The sequence below is a fragment of the Tachysurus vachellii genome, chromosome 18 (assembly GCF_030014155.1).
Source record: "Tachysurus vachellii isolate PV-2020 chromosome 18, HZAU_Pvac_v1, whole genome shotgun sequence".
NCBI classification, from domain to species: domain Eukaryota; kingdom Metazoa; phylum Chordata; class Actinopteri; order Siluriformes; family Bagridae; genus Tachysurus; species Tachysurus vachellii.
This window is the reverse complement of record NC_083477.1, coordinates 4,241,588-4,264,294: the sequence shown is the minus strand read 5'-3', so window position 1 is coordinate 4,264,294 and position 22,707 is coordinate 4,241,588. Positions and strand designations below refer to the sequence as shown.

The following is a 22,707-nucleotide window of genomic DNA, read 5'->3' as shown; positions in this document are numbered from 1 at the left end:
CTTTATCTACAAATGTAAGTAGCTTGTTATTGTTGTCGTGGCTCTCGTGATTGTTAGCGACTTGACATTCAATACGGTTTAAGTCAAAAGACGTACGATGTGTATGTAGTGAGAGCCTGAGAGCTTACCAGTGCCCCAACTCGTGTACACTGTGTACTGATAAACTAATTCAAACCTGTCTCGTCTAGATATAACGAGGAGCAAAAGGAAACGAGAGAAAGGACAGAAAGCGTAAGGTTCCTAGTACATATTCAATATGTCCACCAGCTCATGACAGGTTCTGGCACGAATACAGTCCGTTAAAACCACCGACAATGACCCTAAACAGCCCGTTATTTCTTCACAACCTTCACAAGTGGATCAAGCTGTCAGACTTTTGCCTCGAGAGACGTTTTACATTCGAGGGCGCAGGATGGAGTAACCATGGAAACCTACACCAGCACACCTGTCTCTATGACAGCTGAAATATTACGCTCATCAACACACAGATCCCACTCACATTTCCAGTTAGAATTCATTAAAAATTAGCATTACAGGTTGGCTTTGGTGTGTAAAATTTGCATGAACTCATCTGTTCTTGTATTAATGTTTAACCAGAATGAAATCACCCTGAGGTTGGAAAAAACAAACAAACAAACAAACACAAAAACCGTGCGGACGGTTCAACCTCAAACATTTATTCTTCGTCTTGTCTAGACGACAGCTAGCTTTTTTTTTTTATTATTATGTACATATCTTACAACAGCTTCTATACAAACAAACTGAAAAAGCACAGCCTTGCTGTGTGGGCTGTGGTGTGGTAGATTTTTAGGGTAATGATGTCAGCATCAGGCACAGTACGAGTCAACAGGCAACTCCCCAAGCAGCTCATCAAGATCATCTGCAAGTAACAAGCAGATTAACAAATTAGCACCAGCACAGAAACAGATACAAATGAAATCAGTTAACCGCATGAAAGCAGATGTTAACCTTTAATGAGCGTCTAATAATTTCATCAGACCTCGGTGAATTAAAGGTGGGGTCTCCGTTGTTTGAGAAACGCTTCAGAAAACTGCGTTGGGAAGCCAAACAAAATAAAAACCAAACTAACGTGTAGCCGATGAGCAGAAAGGGGCGGGGCTTGTCAAAATGGGCGGAGAGAGTGTTCAGTGCGCATGTGTGACATTAGCAGAAAACGGTTTTGACGTTGACATGGAGGATAAAACAAAGAAAATAAGCGAAGAAAGGCTTACGATAAGGTAAAAAGTAGGACGTGTTAATATAGGATCAGCTTTCCAGCACTGGAGAGAACTGAAGGAGCAGGAAGGCCTGCGATTGGACGCCGAGGCGCTTTTTTCCTTCTCGATAGGTGAGTAACGTTGGTTTTATTTTGTTACACAGAACTAATATATGTCGTCCTTTGCATGATTATGCTTGTGTCATTTTTGCTTGTTTGTTTATCTGCAGTCGTATTGTTCTTCCCTTCAGACACATTTCTTTCCATTAGTTGCCTGGGTTTTTTTTTTTTTTGGTGATTTCAAATGTCAACATTGGCTTTCAAACAACGTACACCCCACCTTTAATGCATGGATTTAGAGGCAAATTACAAAATTGCCCTCTACTGCCCTCTTGTGATTTACAAACTACAATAGAAAAATAATTAGTGGCCCAAAATCCAGTTACAGAATCAACTATTTAAAGATATTTTATTTTGTGCATGTGGGTCAGCTCAGCGACGTGTCAGGTAAAAGCTTTTCATTGAAAAGATCACGTACAACTAAAAATGGATCCATGCAGTAAGTCACGATCTAGGCAGACGTGTCTGATACAACACGGTTAGCGTCTCCGTATCACGGTACCTGCATCCCACTGAGCATCCTCTGAGCAGTGAGGCTGTGTAGTAGACTGGACCGCCCCGTTAGCAGGGAGAGCAAGTTTAACTGCGACGCTACTCTGCTCAGCCTCATCATCATCATCAAAATGCAGCTCCATCTGAGACACAAGCTTAGAGGACTCAAGCTTAGAGGACTCACAGTGCAGTAATCCAGCAGGTCCCTATATTTACATTCAACACAACAGGAATAAAAAAATAAAAAAATAAATAAATAAAGAAACGTGCAGAACAATGAACATTAAGCAAAAATATTTTTGATTGAAAACGACTGAACTACTAAACTACTAAACAATCCATGATGCGACTGCAAACACATGGCCACTAACCAGTGCAGGCTGTGAACGCTGGGAGGAGGTATGGACTGCTCCGTCAGGAGGGTAGATTCGAAGAAGGTTATTGGGTGTTACGTTCAGGTAGTGATTCCTGTTAGAGGGGGAGAACACACCCACCTAGGAACAGCAGCACAGAGTTTCCTTCACAAATTTAGTGACCACACACGGGCTATACCAGGGGTCGGCAACCTTAAACACTCAAAGAGCCATTTGGACTCGTTTCCCACAGAAAAAAAACACTAAAATGAAGAGAACACCGCATATATCGTTTTTTACCTTTATGGAAAGTATAGAAAAAAACTGTAGTGTGTTGCATTTATGAAATCAATGAACTGCAACCTAGTAAACGAAATTTTATTTCTGCAAGCAAACAAAAATATTTCGAATCTGTCCACATCTCATTAAATGTTCTGTTTTCTTCAGAAACTTTTCTTTTCTTGCGTTTATCCATTTTTGCCTACCTGGGGTTGAAAAGCTTGATCTGAATTGAATAGAATTTTCAATTTCACGCCAGCGGGGGCACGGTGGCTTAGTGGTTAGCACGTTCGCCTTACACCTCCAGGATCGGGGTTCGATTCCCGCCTCCACCTTGTGTGTGTGGAGTTTGCATGTTCTCCCCGTGCCTCGGGGGTTTCCTCCGGGTACTCCGGTTTCCTCCCCCGGTCCAAAGACATGCATGGTAGGTTGATTGGCATCTCTGGAAAATTGTCCGTAGTGTGTGATTGCGTGAGTGAATGAGAGTGTGTGTGTGTGCCCTGCAATGGGTTGGCACTCAGTCCATGGTGTATCCTGCCTTGATGCCCGATGATGCCTGAGATAGGCACAGGCGCCCCGTGACCCGAGGTAGTTCGGATAAGCGGTAGAAAATGAATGAATGAATGAATTTCGCGCCAGCGGATTTCGCAAGTCGGCAGTTATGGCGCATATTTTGAGCGACAAAAAAAAATAAATTAAACACGGTTTATTTTAAGAGCATCATAATCTTACTATTTAGAATCACATTAAAAAAAAAAACTAAGTAACTAAAATAAAATACATTTAAATTAAATATTTATTTTCCAAATCTACAGGGAGCCGCAGCAGAGAGATGAGCCGCGGGTTGCCGACCCCTGCGCTATACGATTAGAGCTGCGATGGTACGTTACTTGTTTGAGCAGCAACACTGCGCCGGTCTTCAGCTCCCCCTGTCTGTCCTCCACCAAGCGTCTGTGAACTGTACCTTGCATCTCACCTAGATCGTATAAAAGCACCAGAGTGACACACAACATACAGGGAGAGAAAAAGGCTGTCGGTATAAACAGAGATGCAGAAGCAGATGCTTTCAGTAGAAACACTTCTTTAGATACGCATTTGTCGCACCTTATTCTGTTAACAGAAGACTTCGGAAACGTGCAACAAAACCCTCTACCCTAGGGGTGATAAAAAATTTTTAGCATTGCCAACACCCCAGTCTACCACAATTAATTTAATTAAATCTTTTCTCTTTTTTTTGTTTTTACATAAAATGTACCGGTCATAGTGCTTTTTCTTTGGCACCTTACAGTAAGCACACCCTGTAACCGTAATGCCTTCAACCAGCTCTACCTAGAATTAATACTGTATGTAAATTATAAAAAGGATCAATTATTACTTAATATAGAAATCATTCACATGTACTTTGCGTTTTAATTATTTAATTAGTTTATTATTTGATAGTTAATTCATTTGAATACGTGTATAAACAAACATCTTTTAACGTAATTTTCACATTTTTTGGTTCGTTCTAACTTGCTTTTGTTAACACTTATTAGCCAAGCCATGATTTCTGTTTAGGGAAACTGGAAATATGACGTTAGATTTAATCTGACTCAAATGTTTCAACTTCAACATAATGCCATTGCCATATGCTCAACACTGCCTCTGAACGGTGCCTATGAAAGCTAATCGTTCTTATAGTCACGTCTGCGTGATGCGCGTCTTACCCGTAGGGTCCCTGAACACTGCTTTGGCATCAGCATGTGTGTGTAAGATGCTCTTTAACACCACTGCCATGTGAGGAACTTTATTCTTAGACAATTGCCTTAAGGCTGCCTAAGAAAGACAATTTGTTATTGGATAACAAAGGAGCAGAAAAGTCATTAAGCAAAGAAGGAAGGAAAAACAACAAACAACAACAACAACAACAAAAAGAAGAAGAAAACAAATCAGACACAACCCCGAAGGTCTGTGGAACACAAATGCATTAAAACAACCATTGATTACCCTGACAAATAATTCATGACTGCATTTTTTTTGTGCATATTTATGACACTGAAGACACAGCGCTCAGCGTGTTTGGTCTTACTTTCCGCAGCACCATGACAATGCTGTATGAATGGAGGAAACAGGAAGGGTTTCTCTCATCCAGTCTCATCTCAGCCTTCATTGCTGCCCACGGACCAACGCCGAATTCCTCTTCGTCGTTTATTTGAGAGCTTGGGACCTGTTTATATTTCAAATAAATTAATAAATAAATGAGAGATGGAGGCTATAAGAACAATGATCTAAAGAAAAGGATGTGTATAGTTACAGAACCTCGCTGCGCAGCCGAGCCACTGCTCCGTGTGCTGGTGTCTGTGGGACCGCCACAACTATGTCATCCGGACTCCGTCCACTGATCTGTGATATTTAAAAAAGGTATGCACAAAAACACAAACGTGTATTTAATGGATAGACCATTTTAAAACCTTCTACACCACCAAATTTCTTTAAAGACTACAAAGTGAACTAAAATCCCGACTCTCAGGAGTCACCTGTTGCGGCAGAGCACCCGCTGGACCAGGAAACCGGCGCGTTTTTGGGCGAACAGAGTCACTCCTCGGCTTCTGAGGCGTCTTGCTCGCTGCAGACACCAGCTGGACCAAGTGATTAGTCAAGACAGGCATGTGGAGGGGACGGGGTGTTTGTGGAGTCAACGGAGAAGGAGATACAGCCTGGAAGAGAGAGCGATGTTCTGCTTGAGGAGTGACGGCTCCTCTTTGCCACTGAGATGTCGGTCTCACAGGTCTAGGAGTCACCGGACTGGTGAAGCGGCAGGTTGGAGGTACAGACGGTTGCGAGTAGTTTTGTGGGGTAAACGTAGTAGAAGAACGTATAAAGGACTGCGGGGGTGCGGATTTCGGAGTGGAGCTGCAGAATCCTCTGAGAGAAGATGAAACAGGTGCATCTTTAAGAACAGCTGATGATCTCATCCGTTTAGCTGGGGAAATGTCAGATTCGAATGCTGTGTCTGGAGCAGAAGCTTTCTGAGGAACGCACTCATCCAACTCCTCCAGATCTACATCCCAGTCATCGAAGTCATCCTGAGCTGGAATGTCTTTCATGCGAGCATTGCAGATGACAGAATGAGGGCTTGACTGGATAGGTGGAGAAATGGAGGGATGTTGCAGAGATGAGTTTGCATTAGAGCCCCCAAAAGGTGCTCGAAGAGAAGCAGTGTGTGTGTGAGGAACAGACTGTGTGACAGATGAAGAGTTGGCCAGGCTTCTTAAACATTTGACAGGTCCGGATTCTGAAGGATTGAGTTGTGCTGAAGAGTCTGGCACTGAACTAGTGTTTGAAAAGTTGGCTGATGGTGGAACAGAGCTCTGCTGTGCATCATGGGAATAAATTGCATGTGATGCTTGTAAGGATGCACAGGCAGGAACTGAGGATGACCCAGAATCTGATGTGTGTGTCCAGTCAGCTTCCAGCAAGTCCTGCAGAAAAACAATAAAACAATTATGCCGAATAAATCAAACGGAGCAAACCTGCCAGTTAATCTGATCACACCTCATTCACTGACATGTTATAAGTGTCTATCATTTGTTTAGTTAATACCTTAAATAAAATTCAAACAGGATTAAATTCATAGGTGCTACTCTGTGGGGCTTTTTACACCTGGTCACTTCGTGCGTTTTCTGTGATCAGATAGCTATCCGATGGTAAAAAGACCAGGTCTAAATGCCCTCCGAAACGTTTTGGAGACGGATATAAATCTGATGGTTCAAACCCCTTCAGGAGGTGGTCTGGGACGTGTTTCAGATGAAACTGGACAGGTGTAAACGAATGTGGTTGATCAAGCCACATACGTCAGCGCTATACTCCTCCCAAACGGAAGTACGTCACTCACAGGTGATCTTTCACCCAAGTGTCTCGTCGGGTCTTAAAATGCGCTGCTGCCTCCAGCCAAAATGCAGCAAACAGTAAACGCTGTTTTTTGTAGCATAAACGTCGTAACGAGTTTTTTCGTCTTCTTTTTGATCGCGTTCTGAAAACCGCATACACCAAAGTGTGTTCTAATTCAATTACCCCGGAAATGAGGTCAAATATATTTGCATTTTGGGCGGGAGTAGAAAGATGCGATCGATATCCGATTCGCCGAGACGCATTTATGTGGCCTAATGTAAACGGAACAGTTTTAACCAATCAGATAGCTATCGGATCAGAGACAACACATGAAGTGACCAGGTGTAAAAAGGCCCTGTGGTTATATTTACATCTAGACTGACCATGTTGAAGTTAAAATGTTGAATCTTCTTCTGAGAAACTTAAGAGCTTTAATTATTACTGTTTAAACTGGGTAGCCTGTCTGAATACACATCAACGATCTTCTATTCATGTTTTCTCACATTAAAAATATATATATATATATATATATATATATATATATATATATATATATATATATATATACATATATACATATATACATATATACATACATACATACATACATTTTATATATATATATATATATATATATATATATATATATATATATATATATATATATATATATATATATATATATATATATATATATATATATATACATACATACTGTATTTCCTGCTTCTTGCCACATTCAATATCATATATCTCACATCACTGAATAACATTATCACAGTAAATATGCATACAAGGATGAAAAAACTCAACTACATATAAACAACATTTTAAGAATAAAAGCTTCCACAGGGTGAATAAAAAAAAGGAGCCATTATGATTACAAAATCTGATGCAAACGTTACTGCTGTCCAGACGCACGTTTTTATTGCTGAGCAGAAATTAAAAATAAATCAAGTAACGTTCACTAATAAACTAACCAAATCTGATTAACTAGGGTTGTAGTTCATATTCAGAGTCGTGGAATCAGTGTCCATTCATAAGTCTGTTTAATTACGATTCTTGAGAAAGACCCTTACAATAAATATTAGTCTGTTTAGTTTGATAAATTTGCTGTGAGATTCGCTCATTTAATTAGCTATTTTCAATTAAATCATTTTCCTTTTCCCAAAAGCATGTTGGAACAAAATAAATTACAGGCTAATTCGTCTCTAGGACTTTTCTAGGACTCTAGGTCTGTGCTCCCTTTCCCCTATAATAAATACACCTGATCTAATTTATGGCTTAATTAAGCCAGGTATGTCACCTGACTTAGACAGGTTAGATTAAATGTAGTCCTGTAATATCAGGATATAAAGAAATTTGGTTCTTTTCCTGATTGAACACACCTGATTCAATTCATAAGCTAACAAGCATCTTTTCTGTGATGAAGCATCTCTCATGTGATAAAAGACAATGGCTTATAGAGACGATATAGAACAATACTCGGGTAGAAAGGCGTTAAAGGTTGAAATGATGTTTAGATGACAAACAATAAAGCACAGTGTTTATCATGTGTCCAAACAAAAGTATACACACTTCATCATCCAGCTCTTCTCCTACACTGAAAAGTCCTCTCCATTTGTTGCAAGCCTAAACACGAAGGAGAAAGAAAGATAAACATCTCTCAGGTTCCTTAATTTATTTATTTTAAATCAGGATTTTGTCTGCAAACATGCATTAGCCAAGCAAGTTAGATAAACAAGTTAGCCAAGCAAGTTAGGTAAACAAGTTAGCCAAGCAAGTTAGGTAAACAAGTTAGCCAAGCAAGTTAGGTAAACAAGTTAGCCAAGCAAGTTAGGTAAACAAGTTAGCTAAAACAAGTCAACAAGCAGGTTAGCTAAAACAAGTCAACAAGCAGGTTAGCTAAAACAAGTCAACAAGCAGGTTAGCTAAAACAAGTCAACAAGCAGGTTAGCTAAAACAAGTCAACAAGCAGGTTAGCTAAAACAAGTCAACAAGCAGGTTAGCTAAAACAAGTCAACAAGCAGGTTAGCTAAAACAAGTCAACAAGCAGGTTAGCTAAAACAAGTCAACAAGCAGGTTAGCTAAAACAAGTTAACAAGCAGGTTAGCTTAAACAAGGTAACAAGCAGGTTAGCTAAAACAAGTCAACAAGCAGGTTAGCTAAAACAAGTCAACAAGCAGGTTAGCTAAAACAAGTTAACAAGCAGGTTAGCTTAAACAAGTCAACAAGCAGGTTAGCTAAAACAAGTCAACAAGCAGGTTAGCTTAAACAAGTTAACAAGCAGGTTAGCTAAAACAAGTCAACAAGCAGGTTAGCTAAAACAAGTCAACAAGCAGGTTAGCTAAAACAAGTTAACAAGCAGGTTAGCTTAAACAAGTTAACAAGCAGGTTAGCTAAAACAAGTCAACAAGCAGGTTAGCTAAAACAAGTCAACAAGCAGGTTAGCTAAAACAAGTTAACAAGCAGGTTAGCTAAAACAAGTTAACAAGCAGGTTAGCTTAAACAAGTTAACAAGCAGGTTAGCTAAAACAAGTCAACAAGCAGGTTAGCTAAAACAAGTCAACAAGCAGGTTAGCTAAAACAAGTTAACAAGCAGGTTAGCTTAAACAAGTTAACAAGCAGGTTAGCTAAAACAAGTTAACAAGCAGGTTAGCTAAAACAAGGTAACAAGCAGGTTAGCTTAAACAAGTTAACAAGCAGGTTAGCTAAACAAGTTAACAAGCAGGTTAGCTAAACAAGTTAGCCAAGCAAGTTAGGTAAACAAGTTAGGTAAACAAGTTAGCAAGTTAGCTAATAGTTCTCTTACCGCAGTTGTCATGTCACTCAGCTTAGTTAAGACTTGGGGAAAAGAAGGATTATGTGACATCTAATCCTTACTTCATGCTACAGCGTGTTACATCTCACAATGTATAATAACATCCACCGAGTAGGATGAACAGATTAGCGCCGCCACGTTCAAAAAGAACGTGAACTTACGTGATGACGGATGACGGAGTAAAGTAGGCGGGGCCTCAGCGTTGCTCTTTACTGAGTCGGATCACTTGGCTCGGTTGACCAGTAAAAGTCGGTTCTTTAGTTTCCTAGCAGCAAATTTTTTTAATTGCTTTTTAAACCGGGATTTTGTAAAAAAAACTGTTGATATTTGTTATTAGTCAGTATGGCACTTAAAAATCTTGGCAGTACCCAGTGCCAGTATTGTGCCCTTCTGTGTCTGGGCTTCATTCATATGATTCATTTCCTTTTATCCTGAAAAAATAAACTGGTCGTCTGCGTTAACACACTTAACTACACTTGAATAACGAGCAGCTTTCCACAGGTTTCCATCGAAGCATTTTGTTCAAATTATACTGAATAAATAAATACACAGCGTAGGATTTCAACGTTGACACAAAGGAGTCGGGTCAATGAGTCGACTCGTTCGCGTATGGCACATCACTATTTTAGTAATAGTAATATTTCTGCATGGAGCTAGTTAGTTAGCAAAACAGAATGAATCTGTGTCAGTGGCACTTTTACTAAGGTTTAATTTAGTATTAAACCAGTAAAAAAAGAAAAAGTGTTAAAACCTTAGACTTAAATAGTCACATGGTGGAATAAATTGACCATTAGGATCATTATATAGCAAGATAATATCAGTTATTATTATTATTAAAATGGTTATATAGGATTACTAATAACCTTTAAAGAATGGAATCAATATTGTGTTAAATAAACCATTAAATTAACTACTAAAAAATAAAATTCCACACAAAACTGTGTCCATGATCAGAGCAGTGATTATAAAGAAAACATTTAGTACGAAACGTCCTATATTTCTTAGAGTAACCGTGTATTCTGGTCCACAGTGAAGAAAAATGAATGCTGATTTTGCTTCACTGTGGACCAGAATACACGGTTACACTAATATAGGATGTTTCCTACTAAATGTTTTCTTGATATCACTGCTCACATCATGGTTTTTGAGTTCCTGACCTTTAGCTGCTGGATTTAATGAGCTTCCATGACCAGGAATGTCAAGGTAGTGTTTATCTAACAATTTCACAAATTTATATATTTTAAGGGGCACGGTGGCTTAGTGGTTAGCACGTTCGCCTCACACCTCCAGGGTTGGGGGTTCGATAAATTGTCCCTAGTGTGTGATTGCGTGAGTGAATGAGAGTGTGTGTGTGTGCCCTGCGATGGGTTGGCACCCCATCCAGGGTGTATCCTGCCTTGATGCCCGATGACGCCTGAGATAGGCACAGGCTCCCCGTGACCCGAGGTAATTCGGATAAGCGGTAGAAGATGAGTGAGTGATTGAGTATATATTTGAATAAAATACAGATATATCCATAAACCAGCTTTAAGAACGGGGCTATCCTTTAAGCGAACACAATTTCTACTGAAACTTCATTTCTATTAAAAGACAAATAGATGAAATCAATGACCATGTCAACATTTGTGCATATAAAAGGAAAAAAAATAATAATAAAAGGAAAAAAATTAAAATGCATTGCAAGGCATCTTGGGAGGAAGAAGTTCTATCATTACACACACATTTTTTATTTTTGCAAGGCAATTACAATAAAATGAATATGCAAATTACTGATGTGAGCATTAGATTTATTCACCTTTTTTGGAGTGTTAATTTTATATTGTGTCATCTATACTTTGACTTATCCAGAAGATATAGATATCTCACTGAATTTAAATTAACATGAACACTTTCCAAGGCAGGGCAGCAATGAAACACTTGGTCTGGACAACTAGAAAATGTCCATTTGTCAGACATTAATTTTCACACCACTTCTATTCAGAGAACTTGCAAATAGAGCACTGATCTAATGTAAGAGTGTAAAGCAGTGCAAGATAATTCATTTTTTCAGTCCAAAGAAAGGCAAGGTGTTAACTGTACACAGCATCTACCTATATTTGTGTCCTACCTCAAAAATCTTATGTTCAAATGTAGCAGAGACAGAAGTACTTAGTACTCAGAAGTCAGTGTTATCAAGACCTGACGTTTTCTGGTCAAGCCATAAACCATGCACCATTGTTAAACCCAAAAATTAACATTCTGAAATCTGTTTAAATGTTGAGGAAACTCATCTATATTTCCTGCTTTAATTGGTCAATGACTAATAAGTGGGATTGTACACTCTTAAACTGAGCATTAACTTCCTTTTCAGTATCCATTCTGAACTTTTCCAAATAATTTTAAACTCTTTCCTTCCTGTTCAGACAATAAATAAAAGGATATATAAATGTTGTCTTTGATGATTATTTAAAAAACAACAACTAGTAATTAAATTTAGTTTACATGTGAAGTAAAGTATGATTTATTACCTAAATGTCACTTGTGTAAAGCAACATCATATTCCATAAAGTGCTGATATTCTAATCGATTAATATTGAATTAACTATTTTTCAGCAGTATTGCTTTAACTTTTCTATGACAAGACAGACTTGGAAGTAGTTCGCAAGCTAAGATATTAGAAATGGTTTAGCTTGTGAAGAAGCAGTTAACATCTGATTACATAACGTTACATACAATAGATCTGAATAAGGTCTATACTTTGTATTCACCAGGGATGTCCTGGGCTACGGTGCATTGCCAAAAAAAACGGCACAAATAATTTCAGCAAACTGGAATAAATCAAACGTTACACAGATCTAAAGAACAGATTTATTTCACTTGCATGTCATGGCAATACAACAGAACCCAGAAAATGTTCAGAGAACAGCTTTAAAACTTCTGGAATTGTTTCTTGGCTCCTGCTGCTTTGGTGACCTTCAGTACGTTGAACCTCACGGTCTTGCTGAGGGGTCTGCACTCTCCAACAGTGACAATGTCACCCACAGTCACATCCCTACAATAAATAGAGAACGGGATAGTGAAGGTTTTATTTATTTATTTATTTCATCTTTATTAGATAAGTAAATGTATGGATAACGGCTAAAAATAAATCTTAAGACCACATTAATAGAGCTGCATCAGTGATGCCGTTAGGCAATGTCGTCAGAGCCTCAAAGACTTGGAAGACCATCGTGAGAAAATACATCATATGCAGCCTATTCCAACACCACAAAATCTACCTGCAGTTAGAAGCATGTTTTAAAACTTTACAGCTGATTAGATCAAGCATCGTGAATTCACCTGAAGCAGGGAGAGAGGTGGACAGACATGTTCTTGTGCCTCTTCTCAAAGCGGTTGTACTTGCGGATGTAATGCAGGTAGTCACGTCTGATGACAATGGTCCTCTGCATCTTCATCTTCATCACCACACCTGAAGAGTTAACACCAAAAGTTCAAGATAAACTGCACTTCTATAATAGGTTTACTAAAAAAAAGTGTTTATCAATAACAGGCATGTGCACATGTGATTACTGATTAAAATTTTACATTTGAACAATGGAAACATTTGTGGATGCTGGAAGCTTCAGTTCTGCCTTAAGGCAATGTCGTCAGAGTCCAACGGACTTGGAAGACCATCGTGAGAAAAAACATCATTTGCAACCCAGTAAACACCACAAACAAAAAATAATCATGCAAAAAAGAAAACCTACCAGACAGAATACGGCCTCGGATGGACACGTTGCCAGTAAAAGGGCATTTCTTATCAACGTAAGTGCCTTCAATAGCCTGTGGAATGATAGAGAAAAATTAACCCTTTATTGTAGAACAATGCAGGTTGTACAAACTTGTCAAGAAAAAAAGATTGGAAAAAAACTGCATCAGCACAGCCTTAAGGCGTTATCCTCAGAGCCACATAGCTCAGAAGACCATCGTGAGAAAAGACATCACTTGCAGTTAAACACCAGTGTCACATTTTTTGAACTCACCTCTCTGGGGGTTTTGAAGCCTAAGCCAACATTTCTGTGGTAACGTGGGAGCTTCTCTTTTGCACCCGCATCACCGACCAACACTCGCTTTTTGTTCTGGAAGATGGTGGGCTGCTTCTGATAAGACCTTTCATTCTGCCAAAAGGAAAATAAATCAGTGCATTAGTCGATCAGTCGATTACGTGCCGTGTGGGTTTTTAGTAGTAGTCGTTACTGCATCAGTGTAGCCGTATAGGCAATGTCGTCAAAGCGCCAGTGGCTTGGAAGACCATCGTGAGAAAAGACATCATTTGCAGTAGAAACAAATCAGATGAACCTACACAGGATTTCTGTATAGTGCAAATCTAACCTTGTATTGATTGGGTACAGTATCAGTACACTTTATGTTTCAGTATACCTAATGGTTATACCAAAATATTCCCTTTTAAACATGTATAGGAAACAATACAGGATAAAGCTTTTTACTTTTAAAAACTTCAACTGGTAGGTTTGACAGTCACATCAGGTTCATAACCCTGGTTCTGGACTCATTCCTATCCAGTAGATCCTGTATGTACACATAAAATAAAATGTCAATTGCCTATCTATCTATAGATCTATCCATCCAACTTTCTGTCCAACTCTCTATCCTATCCAGCAGATCCTGCATGTACAGATAAAATATAAATGTCAATTGCCTGCCTCTCTCTATCCAGCCATCTTTCCATCTCTCTCAGTCCAACTCTGTCCCTCTCTCTCTCTCACCCCCTGTCCATCTCTCTATGAATCCATCCATCTCTGTCCAACTATCCATTTCCCTCTCTGTCCCTGTCCATCTCTGCCTCTCTGTCCATTTCCCCTTTGTGTCCTTGTCCATCTCTCCTTCTCTGGCCATTTCCCTCTCTGTCCCGGTCCATCTCTCTGTCCTATCCAGTAGATCCTGTATGTACAGATAAAATATAAACGTCAATTGACTACCTATCTCTATCCATCCATCTGTCTCTCTTTGTCCAACTCTCTGTCCCTGTCCATTTCTCCTATCCAGAAGATCATGTATGTACAGATAAAATATAAATAATTGCCTACCTATCTCTATCCATCCGTCTGTCCCTCTGTCCCTGTCCATCTCCCTCTGTATGTACAGATAAAATAACACAAATGTCCACCGCCAGGTTTTGAATCCTGGGACATTCCATGTCCATGGAAAGTCCATGTGCTGGTGAGGAACTTTTTAGTAGCCAAGTCTGTTTTTAGGCCTTATGCAGATACCCACCATTCCCAAAAAGAAATATACACAATAAAAACGCCTTAACAAACCATCTTTAACAAAGAAAACGACTTTGTTGCTGTGCACGTGAACACGCTTCACTAGCTCATGAGGCCTTCGAGGCTGCTTCCGCACGGCACGAGCCCACAAAAATACAACTTAAAAACAACTCATAACTCCAATAAGCGACCAAATTTACATACATACCGGTTTTCTGCACTCGTGTAAACAAAAAAAATGCGCTAACCAGCTGAAACGTATTAGAAAATAAGCGCTTTACGTCTCCACGCCGTTTAGCTCACAATACCTGGGTATCCGCCATCTTCGCCAGCCGAGTCGTAAAGAGAACTACACATGCGCGAGACAGACGGAAGAGCGATACAACCGGAAATGACGTTGAGAAATCTCTATAGGCATAAGGTCTATCACACGTGTATTAATAAATAAAATGACAGTAAAAGATTCAGTGTAATTACATTTAAATAAACAAACAAATAAATAATATTTTGCATAATCCAAGATGAGCAGATTATAAGACATTTAAACAATACAGTTCAATTCAATTCAATTCAAGTTTATTTGTATAGCGCTTTTTACAATGGACATTGTCTCAAAGCAGAAGATAAACATAAGGAGTAATATAAAGAATTAATATAATAAAAATTCAAAATTCTAAATATATATAGTTCACAGTGTGTGTGTACGTGTGTATGTATATGTGTTTATCCCCAATGAGCAAGTCTGAGGTGACTCAGGCAGCAGTGGCAAGGAAAAACTCCCTTAGATTGGTAAAGGAAGAAACCTTGAGAGGAACCAGACTCAAAGGGGAACCTCATCCTCATATGGGTGACACTAGATGGTGTGATTCCAAATATACAATCAGACAAATGTTGTATTGGTGTAAGGATCACATGGAGTTCAGATCTCCTCTTAGTATCACAGAGTCCAACTGGAGCTGGTAGATCTGTAGATGTCTCAGGATTCTCACAGAGTCGGCCTCATCTAAGCGGAGATCCAAAAACTTCATCGCACGGAAGACGATCGGAGCTGGTACAATGTCTGGGTGTCTCGGCATGGGTTGAAAAAGAGAAGAGCAGTGCAAAGGGATTAACATATCTGCTGTTCATAAAAATGTGCAGGTCTAGTGTAATAGTGCACAATATAAATATAACGGGATGTGTTATGTGTACGCCTGACTAAAGAGATGGGTTTTTAATCTACATTTAAACTGGGAAAGTGTGTCTGAGCCCCGAACACTATCAGGAAGACTATTCCAGAGTTTGGGAGCTAAATAAGAAAACGCTCTACCGCCTTTAGTAGACTTAGATATTCTGGGAACTACCAGAAGTCCTGGGTTTTGTGATCTCAGAGAGCGTGAAGGATTGTAACGTGTTAGAAGACTAGTTAGGTACATGGGAGCTAAACCATTAAGAGCCTTGTACGTAAGTAGCAGCAGTTTGTAATCAATTCTAAACTTAACAGGTAGCCAATGTAGAGATGATAAAATTGGGGTTATATGGTTATACTTTCTTGTCCTAGTGAGATCAGATAGAGACAGGATGTTTCTAAGCTTGGCAATATTTCTAAGGTGAAAGAAGGCTGTTTTTGTGGTTTAGGCGACATGATTTTCAGAGGACAAGTTGCTGTCTAATATAACACCCAGGTCTTTCACTGTCGAGCTACTAGTAACAGTACATCCCTCTAATTGGAAGTTAAATTGTGAGAGTTTCTGTGTACTGGTTTTTGGATCTATAATTAGAATTTCTGTCTTGTCAGAGTTTAATAACAGAAAGTTACAGCTCATCCAGTCTTTTATCTCTCTAAGGCACTGAGTTAATTTGGACAATTTATCTATTTCATCTGGTTTTGATGAGATATATAACTGTGTGTCATCAGCATAGCAATGGAAACTAATCCCATGTCTTCTAATGATGTTCCCTAATGGAAGCATGTATATCGAGAAGAGCAGAGGTCCTAGAACTGATCCTTGAGGGACCCCATAATTAACTGGTAGTAAACTGGAGGGTTCACCATCTAATTCTACAAAATGGTATCGGTCAGACAGGTAAGATCTAAACCAACTTAAAGCTTGTCCATGAATACCTGTGTAATTTTGTAGACGATCTAGGAGAATGTTGTGATCTATAGTGTCGAATGCAGCACTAAGGTCAAGTAGGACTAATAGGGACATACAGTCTTGGTCCGAAGTTAAGAACAGGTCATTTGTGACTTTCACAAGTGCAGTTTCTGTGCTATGGTGGGGCCTGAAACCTGACTGAAACTCTTCAAGGATATTGTTCTCCTGTAAGAAGGAGCTCATTTGAACAGACACAACCTTTTCAAGTATTTTAGACATAAATGGGAGGTGTGAAATAGGTCTGTAATTTGATAGTTCATTTGGATCTAAATTGGGTTTTTTGATGAGTGGCCTAATAACTGCAAACTTGAAAGACTTAGGGACGTAACCTAAAGATAGTGAGGAGTTAATAATATTAAGAAGAGGCTCACCAGCTTTATTTAACACTTCTTTCAGTAGTTTAGTTGGAATGGGGTCTAGTGAACAAGTTGTTGATTTAGCTGTGGTAATAAGCTTAACTAACTCTTCCTGTCCTGTACTTGCAAAGCAATATAGTTTTGTGTCTAGAGCCTTAGGTGAGACTGGGTCACTAGAAGCTCTCATATGTTGAGTGTCACCTATTTTACTCCTGATACTTTCGATTTTATCAGTGAAGAATCTCATAAAATCCTCACTACTGAACTGTGATGGAATAGTGTGTTCAGATTTCTGGTGTTTTGTTAATCTAGCCACTGTGCTAAATAAAAACCTGGGATTGTTCTGATTATTTTCTATGAGTTTGCTCAGGTGCTCAACCCTGGCAGCTTTTAGAGCCTGTCTATAGTTGGACATACTTTCCTTATACGCAATTCTAAAAACTTCTAATTTAGTTTTTCTCCACTTTCGCTCGAGGTTACGGGTCTCTCTCTTGAGGGTGTGAGTATGACTATTATACCATGGTGCAAGCGTTTTATCTCTAACCTTCTGTAATCTGATTGGGGCAACAGTGTCTAATGTGCGAGTAAATGTAACGCCTATGCTGTTAGTAATTTCATCTAGATCGTCTGTGTTTGAGGGTACAGTAAGAAGTCCAGACAGATCAGGCAGGTTATTTGTGAATCTGTCTTTAGTGGTCGAAATAATAGTTCTACCGAGTCGATAACGTGGTGAGACACAGTTAGTCTGTCCTACAGGTAGTGTATACAGTATGAGGTAATGGTCTGGGATGTCATCACTTTGAGGAATGATATCTATATCAGTGACATCTATTCTGTGTGATATTATTAAATCTAGTGTATGATTACGACGGTGAGTTGCTCTAGTGACAGTAATGTGTATGACGGCTCTATATTGCTCTCTCTCTCTCTCTCTCTCTCTCTCTCTCTCTCTCTCTCTCTCTCTCTATCTATCTATCTATCTATCCAGGGGCGTAGATTACGTGGGGGACACGGGGGACATGTCCCCCGCACTTTTTATAAAAAGCAAATTCGTCCCCCTTACTTTTTTAGTGGAGAGTTGTGTTCACCACATGTTGAGGTTTTAATGGAGAAATGTATATAAATGCAGAGTGATTTAAAAATCAAAGAGACAAGAAAGATTAAGATAAGTCTATACATGACGTTCACGGCAATCAGTCACTCACAATTGTCATCATCACGCTCCCCCAGTACTGTAGCTCGAGTCGCACCCGCGGTCCAGCATTCGGTTACGATGAGCTCAAAGCGGCAAAAAAACGCTTCACCCCTTTTTTATAAAAATGTCAAGCAGTGTAAGTTGGCATACGGTGTCCGAATTGTGTTGCACAATGTTTAGTAACTCTGCCTGTTGCTCTTGTTGAATAATTAGCAAGTTTTAATTTAAAGGATTATAAGGAAAAATAGCTGCTTTGACAAACGTTATATAAACTCTTTTATAACGTCTTTTGTTTTAACAAGTGTGTTATCATTCATTCATTCATCTTCTACTGCTTATCCGAACTACCTCAGGTCACGGGGAGCCTGTGCCTATCTCAGGCGTCATCGGGCATCAAGGCAGGATACACCCTGGCACACACACACACACTCTCATTCACTCACGCAATAACACACTAGGGACAATTTTCCAGAGATGCCAATCAACCTACCATGCATGTCTTTGGACCGGGGGAGGAAACCGGAGTACCCGGAGGAAACCCCCGAGGCACGGGGAGAACATGCAAACGCCACACACACACAAGGCGGAGGCGGGAATCGAACCCCCAACCCTGGAGGTGTGAGGCGAACGTGCTAACCACTAAGCCACCGTGCCCCCCTAGTGTCTTATCAAAACCCTTCAAATAAGAATAAAGATAATGTTGAACTGAGATTTTACAGCATGTTTAACTCTGCCAATTCTACATAATATCAAGTATGTGTCACTGTATGTACACGACAGAGACGAGGACGACGAATAGTGACATTAAAGATGTCATTTTAATAATAAGGAGCAGGTAAAATACACATACATACAACACAGTAAAGACGACATTGAGTGAAGACAGTGGTGATGAGTATAAATAGAGTCCAGGTGAACAGACAGGTGAAGACGGGAAACAAACATTGTGGATGACGGGGTGCAAAGGATGATGGGTAATGTAGTCCGGTGAATGAGGGTAGATCACAGGGGAAACGTTACAGTATGCTGATAGGTACGATCTTTATTTAATGGGCTGCTCTTTTATTATTGCACTAATTTTACGTTTTTGTGTGTTGTCAAGAATGAGCAAGAAACAGACAGCATAGGTTTGTCAGGGCAGATTCAGGATGTCACACAAGAAGCTTTACAGGTGAGAACATGTGGCTTTTAAGGGTACTGTCCCAGTGGCAAGCTGTTCTATTTCTTTCTGTTTTATAATCATATATAATCATAACGCATATAAAGCATGATTTTAAAAATCATGATTAAAAATAAAACCTGTCATTTACACAAGGGTTAACTGAAAAAAAACAACAGATAACACTAGACATTTTTTAAATCCCCCCCACTTTTTAAATGATGGCTACGCCCCTGTATCTATCTATCTATCTATCTGCCCTAACAGGTGTACAGGTTCACCTATTAAAATGGACGATAACTGTATACCTTATATGTTAAAAACATAAGACATGAGGGAAGAAATAATAGCGGTGATCTAATTGCATCCCCAGTGACACAGTAATGTGATATACTTTCAGCTATTAGGGCGTAAAATAAATAAAAGAGGAAACCACCAGATGGCGCTGCGGCTTACTTTTTGTTTATGTTTGTTTTTGTGATTAAATTCACAAAACTATTAAATCTAAAATAAATAGAATTACATATTATTACTACTTATTGTATAGTTAATAAAATATCTTTCATTTATTTTTGTTTGTTATTGGTTAGCAAAAAATAAAAAACAAAAAACAAACAAACAAAAAAATAAAAAGAAACATATCACTATTGTGGAATCCATATTGATAAGAAAAACACGTCACAAAACGTTATCCATAAAAGCAAGTGATCAAAGAAAATCCTTCACTTAATTATTTAATAGAAAAATAAGATTCGTATATGAGAGAGAGAGAGAGAGAGAGAGAGAGAGAGAGAGAGATACAGAGAGAGAGATGAAAAGAGAGTGAAAGAGAGGGTGAGAGAGAGAGATACAGAGAGAGAGAGAGAGAGAGTAAGAGAGAGAGATGAAAAGAGAAAGAGAGGGTGAGAGAGAGATACAGAGAGAGAGATGAAAAGAGAGTGAAAGAGAGGGTGAGAGAGAGAGATACAGAGATACAGAAAGAGAGAGAGAGAGAGAGAGAGAGAGCAAGAGAGAGAGATGAAAAGAGAAAGAGAGGGTGAGAGAGAGAGAGATACAGAGAGAGAGAGAGTGAGAGAGAGAGAGAGAGAGAGATACAGAGATACAGAGAGAGAGAGAGAGTGAGAGAGAGAGAGAGAGATACAGAGATACAGAGAGAGAGAGTGAGAGAGAGAGAGAGAGAGATGAAAAGAGAAAGAGAGGGTGAGAGAGAGAAAGAGAGAGATATACAGAGAGAGAGAGAGAGAGAGAGTAAGAGAGAGAGATGAAAAGAGAAAGAGAGGGTGAGAGAGAGATACAGAGAGAGAGAGATGAAAAGAGAGTGAAAGAGAGGGTGAGAGAGAGAGATACAGAGATACAGAGAGAGAGAGAGAGAGAGAGAGAGAGCAAGAGAGAGAGATGAAAAGAGAAAGAGAGGGTGAGAGAGAGAGAGATACAGAGAGAGAGAGAGTGAGAGAGAGAGAGAGAGAGAGAGAGAGAGAGATACAGAGATACAGAGAGAGAGAGTGAGAGAGAGAGAGAGATACAGAGATACAGAGATACAGAGAGAGAGAGTGAGAGAGAGAGAGAGAGAGAGAGAGAGATGAAAAGAGAAAGAGAGGGTGAGAGAGAGAAAGAGAGATATACAGAGAGAGAGAGAGAGAGAGAGAGAGAGAGAGAGAGAGAGAGACACTTGGGAATCTTCTGGGAAGAATTTCCACTAGAATTTGAAGCTTAGCTGTGGGAATTTGTTTGTATTCATCCAACCAAAAGACCATTAGTGAAGTCAGGTACTAATGTTGGGTCCAGTCAAGTTCATCCCACACTTCCGGCTCCGCCCTTCTTCCTGCCCCTCACATTTGCGTCACTCCAGCCGGAAGTCCCATGTAGTTATTTTTCTCCCGAACATGGCGGAAGGTGATGCGGGTAAGACCAATTTAAACATTAATGCTCAAGGCATTTATTTAACAAACGTCTCGCTGTTGTGTTTGAGCAACCTGTGTAGATTTAAACGGGCAAAAAAAAACTCATGTTAGCTAGCAGGCTAGTTAGCATAGCATAGCTAAGCTAACAGGAGACAGACACAGAGACATGCCCGTACATATCCTCAGTTCATTGTCAGTGTCAGTGTCAACAAAGACGTCTGAGTCTTTAATAAACAGGGATTTCATCTTAACAGCCTTCTGGAAATAAAGCGTTTTATGTTCTTATTAGTTGAACATAACATAGCATAAGAACGTCAGCTGTTATTGTTGTTATTGTTTTTAAACAAGATGACATCATCATCATCTTTGTTGTCGTCTTGTGACGATTAGTCACAGTTTTCTGACATTGGCGCCGCCCAGGTGTGAAGTTTCCTCACGTAAAATTCACCTGTTTAGAACAAACATCTTTAATAATAAACGTGTTATTCTCATCGGTCCACGGGTCAGTGTGGTGACATGAAGTCAACTCAGTAAATACCTGTAAGGTTCGAGTTGCTTTGCTGAATCATTGTTTGTCAGTTTAAAGAGAAAACAAAATGAACCCAGACAGCTGAAAGCTAGAAGTCTTATCTTCAAGCTGGGGTCATTCTTTAACAGTCAAATACAGAAATTAATATTTATTCAGCCATCTTCAGCAGGTAACTGATATATTTTGGAAAATGAGGTTGTGGTGGATCTTGAAAATTCTGGGAGAACTGGGAATGATACTGGGAAACACACTGAATGGGAGGGCAGTACGTCACAGGACGCGCACACGGACATGTACACGGACACATGCACGGACACAGACACGTACACAGACATATGTATACACGGACACAGACATGTACACGGACACATGCACGTACACAGACACGTACACAGACATATGTATACACGGACACATGCACGTACACAGACACGTACACAGACATATGTATACACGTACACGGACACATGCACGGACACATGCACGGACACATGCACGGACACAGACACGTACACAGACACGTACACAGACATGTATACACGGACACAGACACGTACACAGACATATGTATACACAGACACGTACACAGACATACGTATACACGGACACAGACACATACACGGACGCAGACACATACACGGACACAGACACGTACACAGACATATGTATACACGGACACAGACACATACACAGACATACGTATACACGGACACATACACATACACAGACATACGTATACACGGACACAGACACATACACGGACGCAGACACATACACAGACACATACTGTACACATACACGTATACATACATGGACACAGACACGGACATATACACATACACGGACACAAACACATGCACGGACACAGACACGTACACAGACATACGTATACACGGACACATACACGTATACATACATGGAGACAGACACGTACACAGACACATACACAGACATACACGGACACATACACGTACATGGACACAGACATATACATGGACACGGACACATACACAGACATGGACGTGAGTA

General features: G+C 39.6%; 3 protein-coding genes and 4 non-coding genes across 7 annotated transcripts in view; 1 reads left to right on the top strand and 6 right to left on the bottom strand.

Annotated features, from left to right (window-relative positions):
- Positions 1–673: 673 nt before the first annotated feature.
- On the bottom strand, positions 674–9,320 carry hrob (homologous recombination factor with OB-fold). The gene is made up of 10 exons (XM_060893078.1): positions 9,143–9,320; positions 7,909–7,962; positions 4,977–5,921; positions 4,759–4,842; positions 4,529–4,666; positions 4,167–4,275; positions 3,351–3,436; positions 2,200–2,322; positions 1,839–2,034; positions 674–880 (listed from the first exon to the last, which is right to left on the bottom strand). The coding sequence occupies exons 1-10, from the start codon at positions 9,200–9,202 to the stop codon at positions 828–830; spliced, it is 1,848 nt and encodes a 615-aa protein (XP_060749061.1). The 5' UTR covers positions 9,203–9,320; the 3' UTR covers positions 674–827.
- A 2,666-nt stretch (positions 9,321–11,986) lies between these two features.
- rps11 (ribosomal protein S11) lies at positions 11,987–14,815 on the bottom strand. The gene is made up of 5 exons (XM_060892741.1): positions 14,709–14,815; positions 13,156–13,290; positions 12,880–12,955; positions 12,470–12,599; positions 11,987–12,182 (listed from the first exon to the last, which is right to left on the bottom strand). Exons 1-5 carry the CDS (start codon positions 14,721–14,723, stop codon positions 12,059–12,061), a joined length of 480 nt encoding a protein of 159 aa, XP_060748724.1. The 5' UTR covers positions 14,724–14,815; the 3' UTR covers positions 11,987–12,058.
- LOC132861762 (small nucleolar RNA SNORD35) lies at positions 12,298–12,382 on the bottom strand. The gene has a single exon (XR_009649969.1). It is a non-coding gene; the product is annotated as a small nucleolar RNA SNORD35 (small nucleolar RNA).
- LOC132861764 (small nucleolar RNA SNORD35) lies at positions 12,744–12,828 on the bottom strand. The gene has a single exon (XR_009649971.1). It is a non-coding gene; the product is annotated as a small nucleolar RNA SNORD35 (small nucleolar RNA).
- On the bottom strand, positions 13,039–13,122 carry LOC132861761 (small nucleolar RNA SNORD35). The gene has a single exon (XR_009649968.1). It is a non-coding gene; the product is annotated as a small nucleolar RNA SNORD35 (small nucleolar RNA).
- On the bottom strand, positions 13,365–13,450 carry LOC132861763 (small nucleolar RNA SNORD35). The gene has a single exon (XR_009649970.1). It is a non-coding gene; the product is annotated as a small nucleolar RNA SNORD35 (small nucleolar RNA).
- Positions 14,816–21,069: 6,254 nt separating the features above from the next.
- The window catches only part of baxa (BCL2 associated X, apoptosis regulator a), a 6,481-nt gene continuing 4,843 nt past the window's right edge, over positions 21,070–22,707 (top strand). Inside the window, exon 1 of the mRNA XM_060892639.1 lies at positions 21,070–21,150. Coding sequence (XP_060748622.1) covers positions 21,132–21,150 — 19 coding nt within the window. The 5' untranslated portion in view covers positions 21,070–21,131. The remainder of the gene's footprint in view (positions 21,151–22,707) is intronic.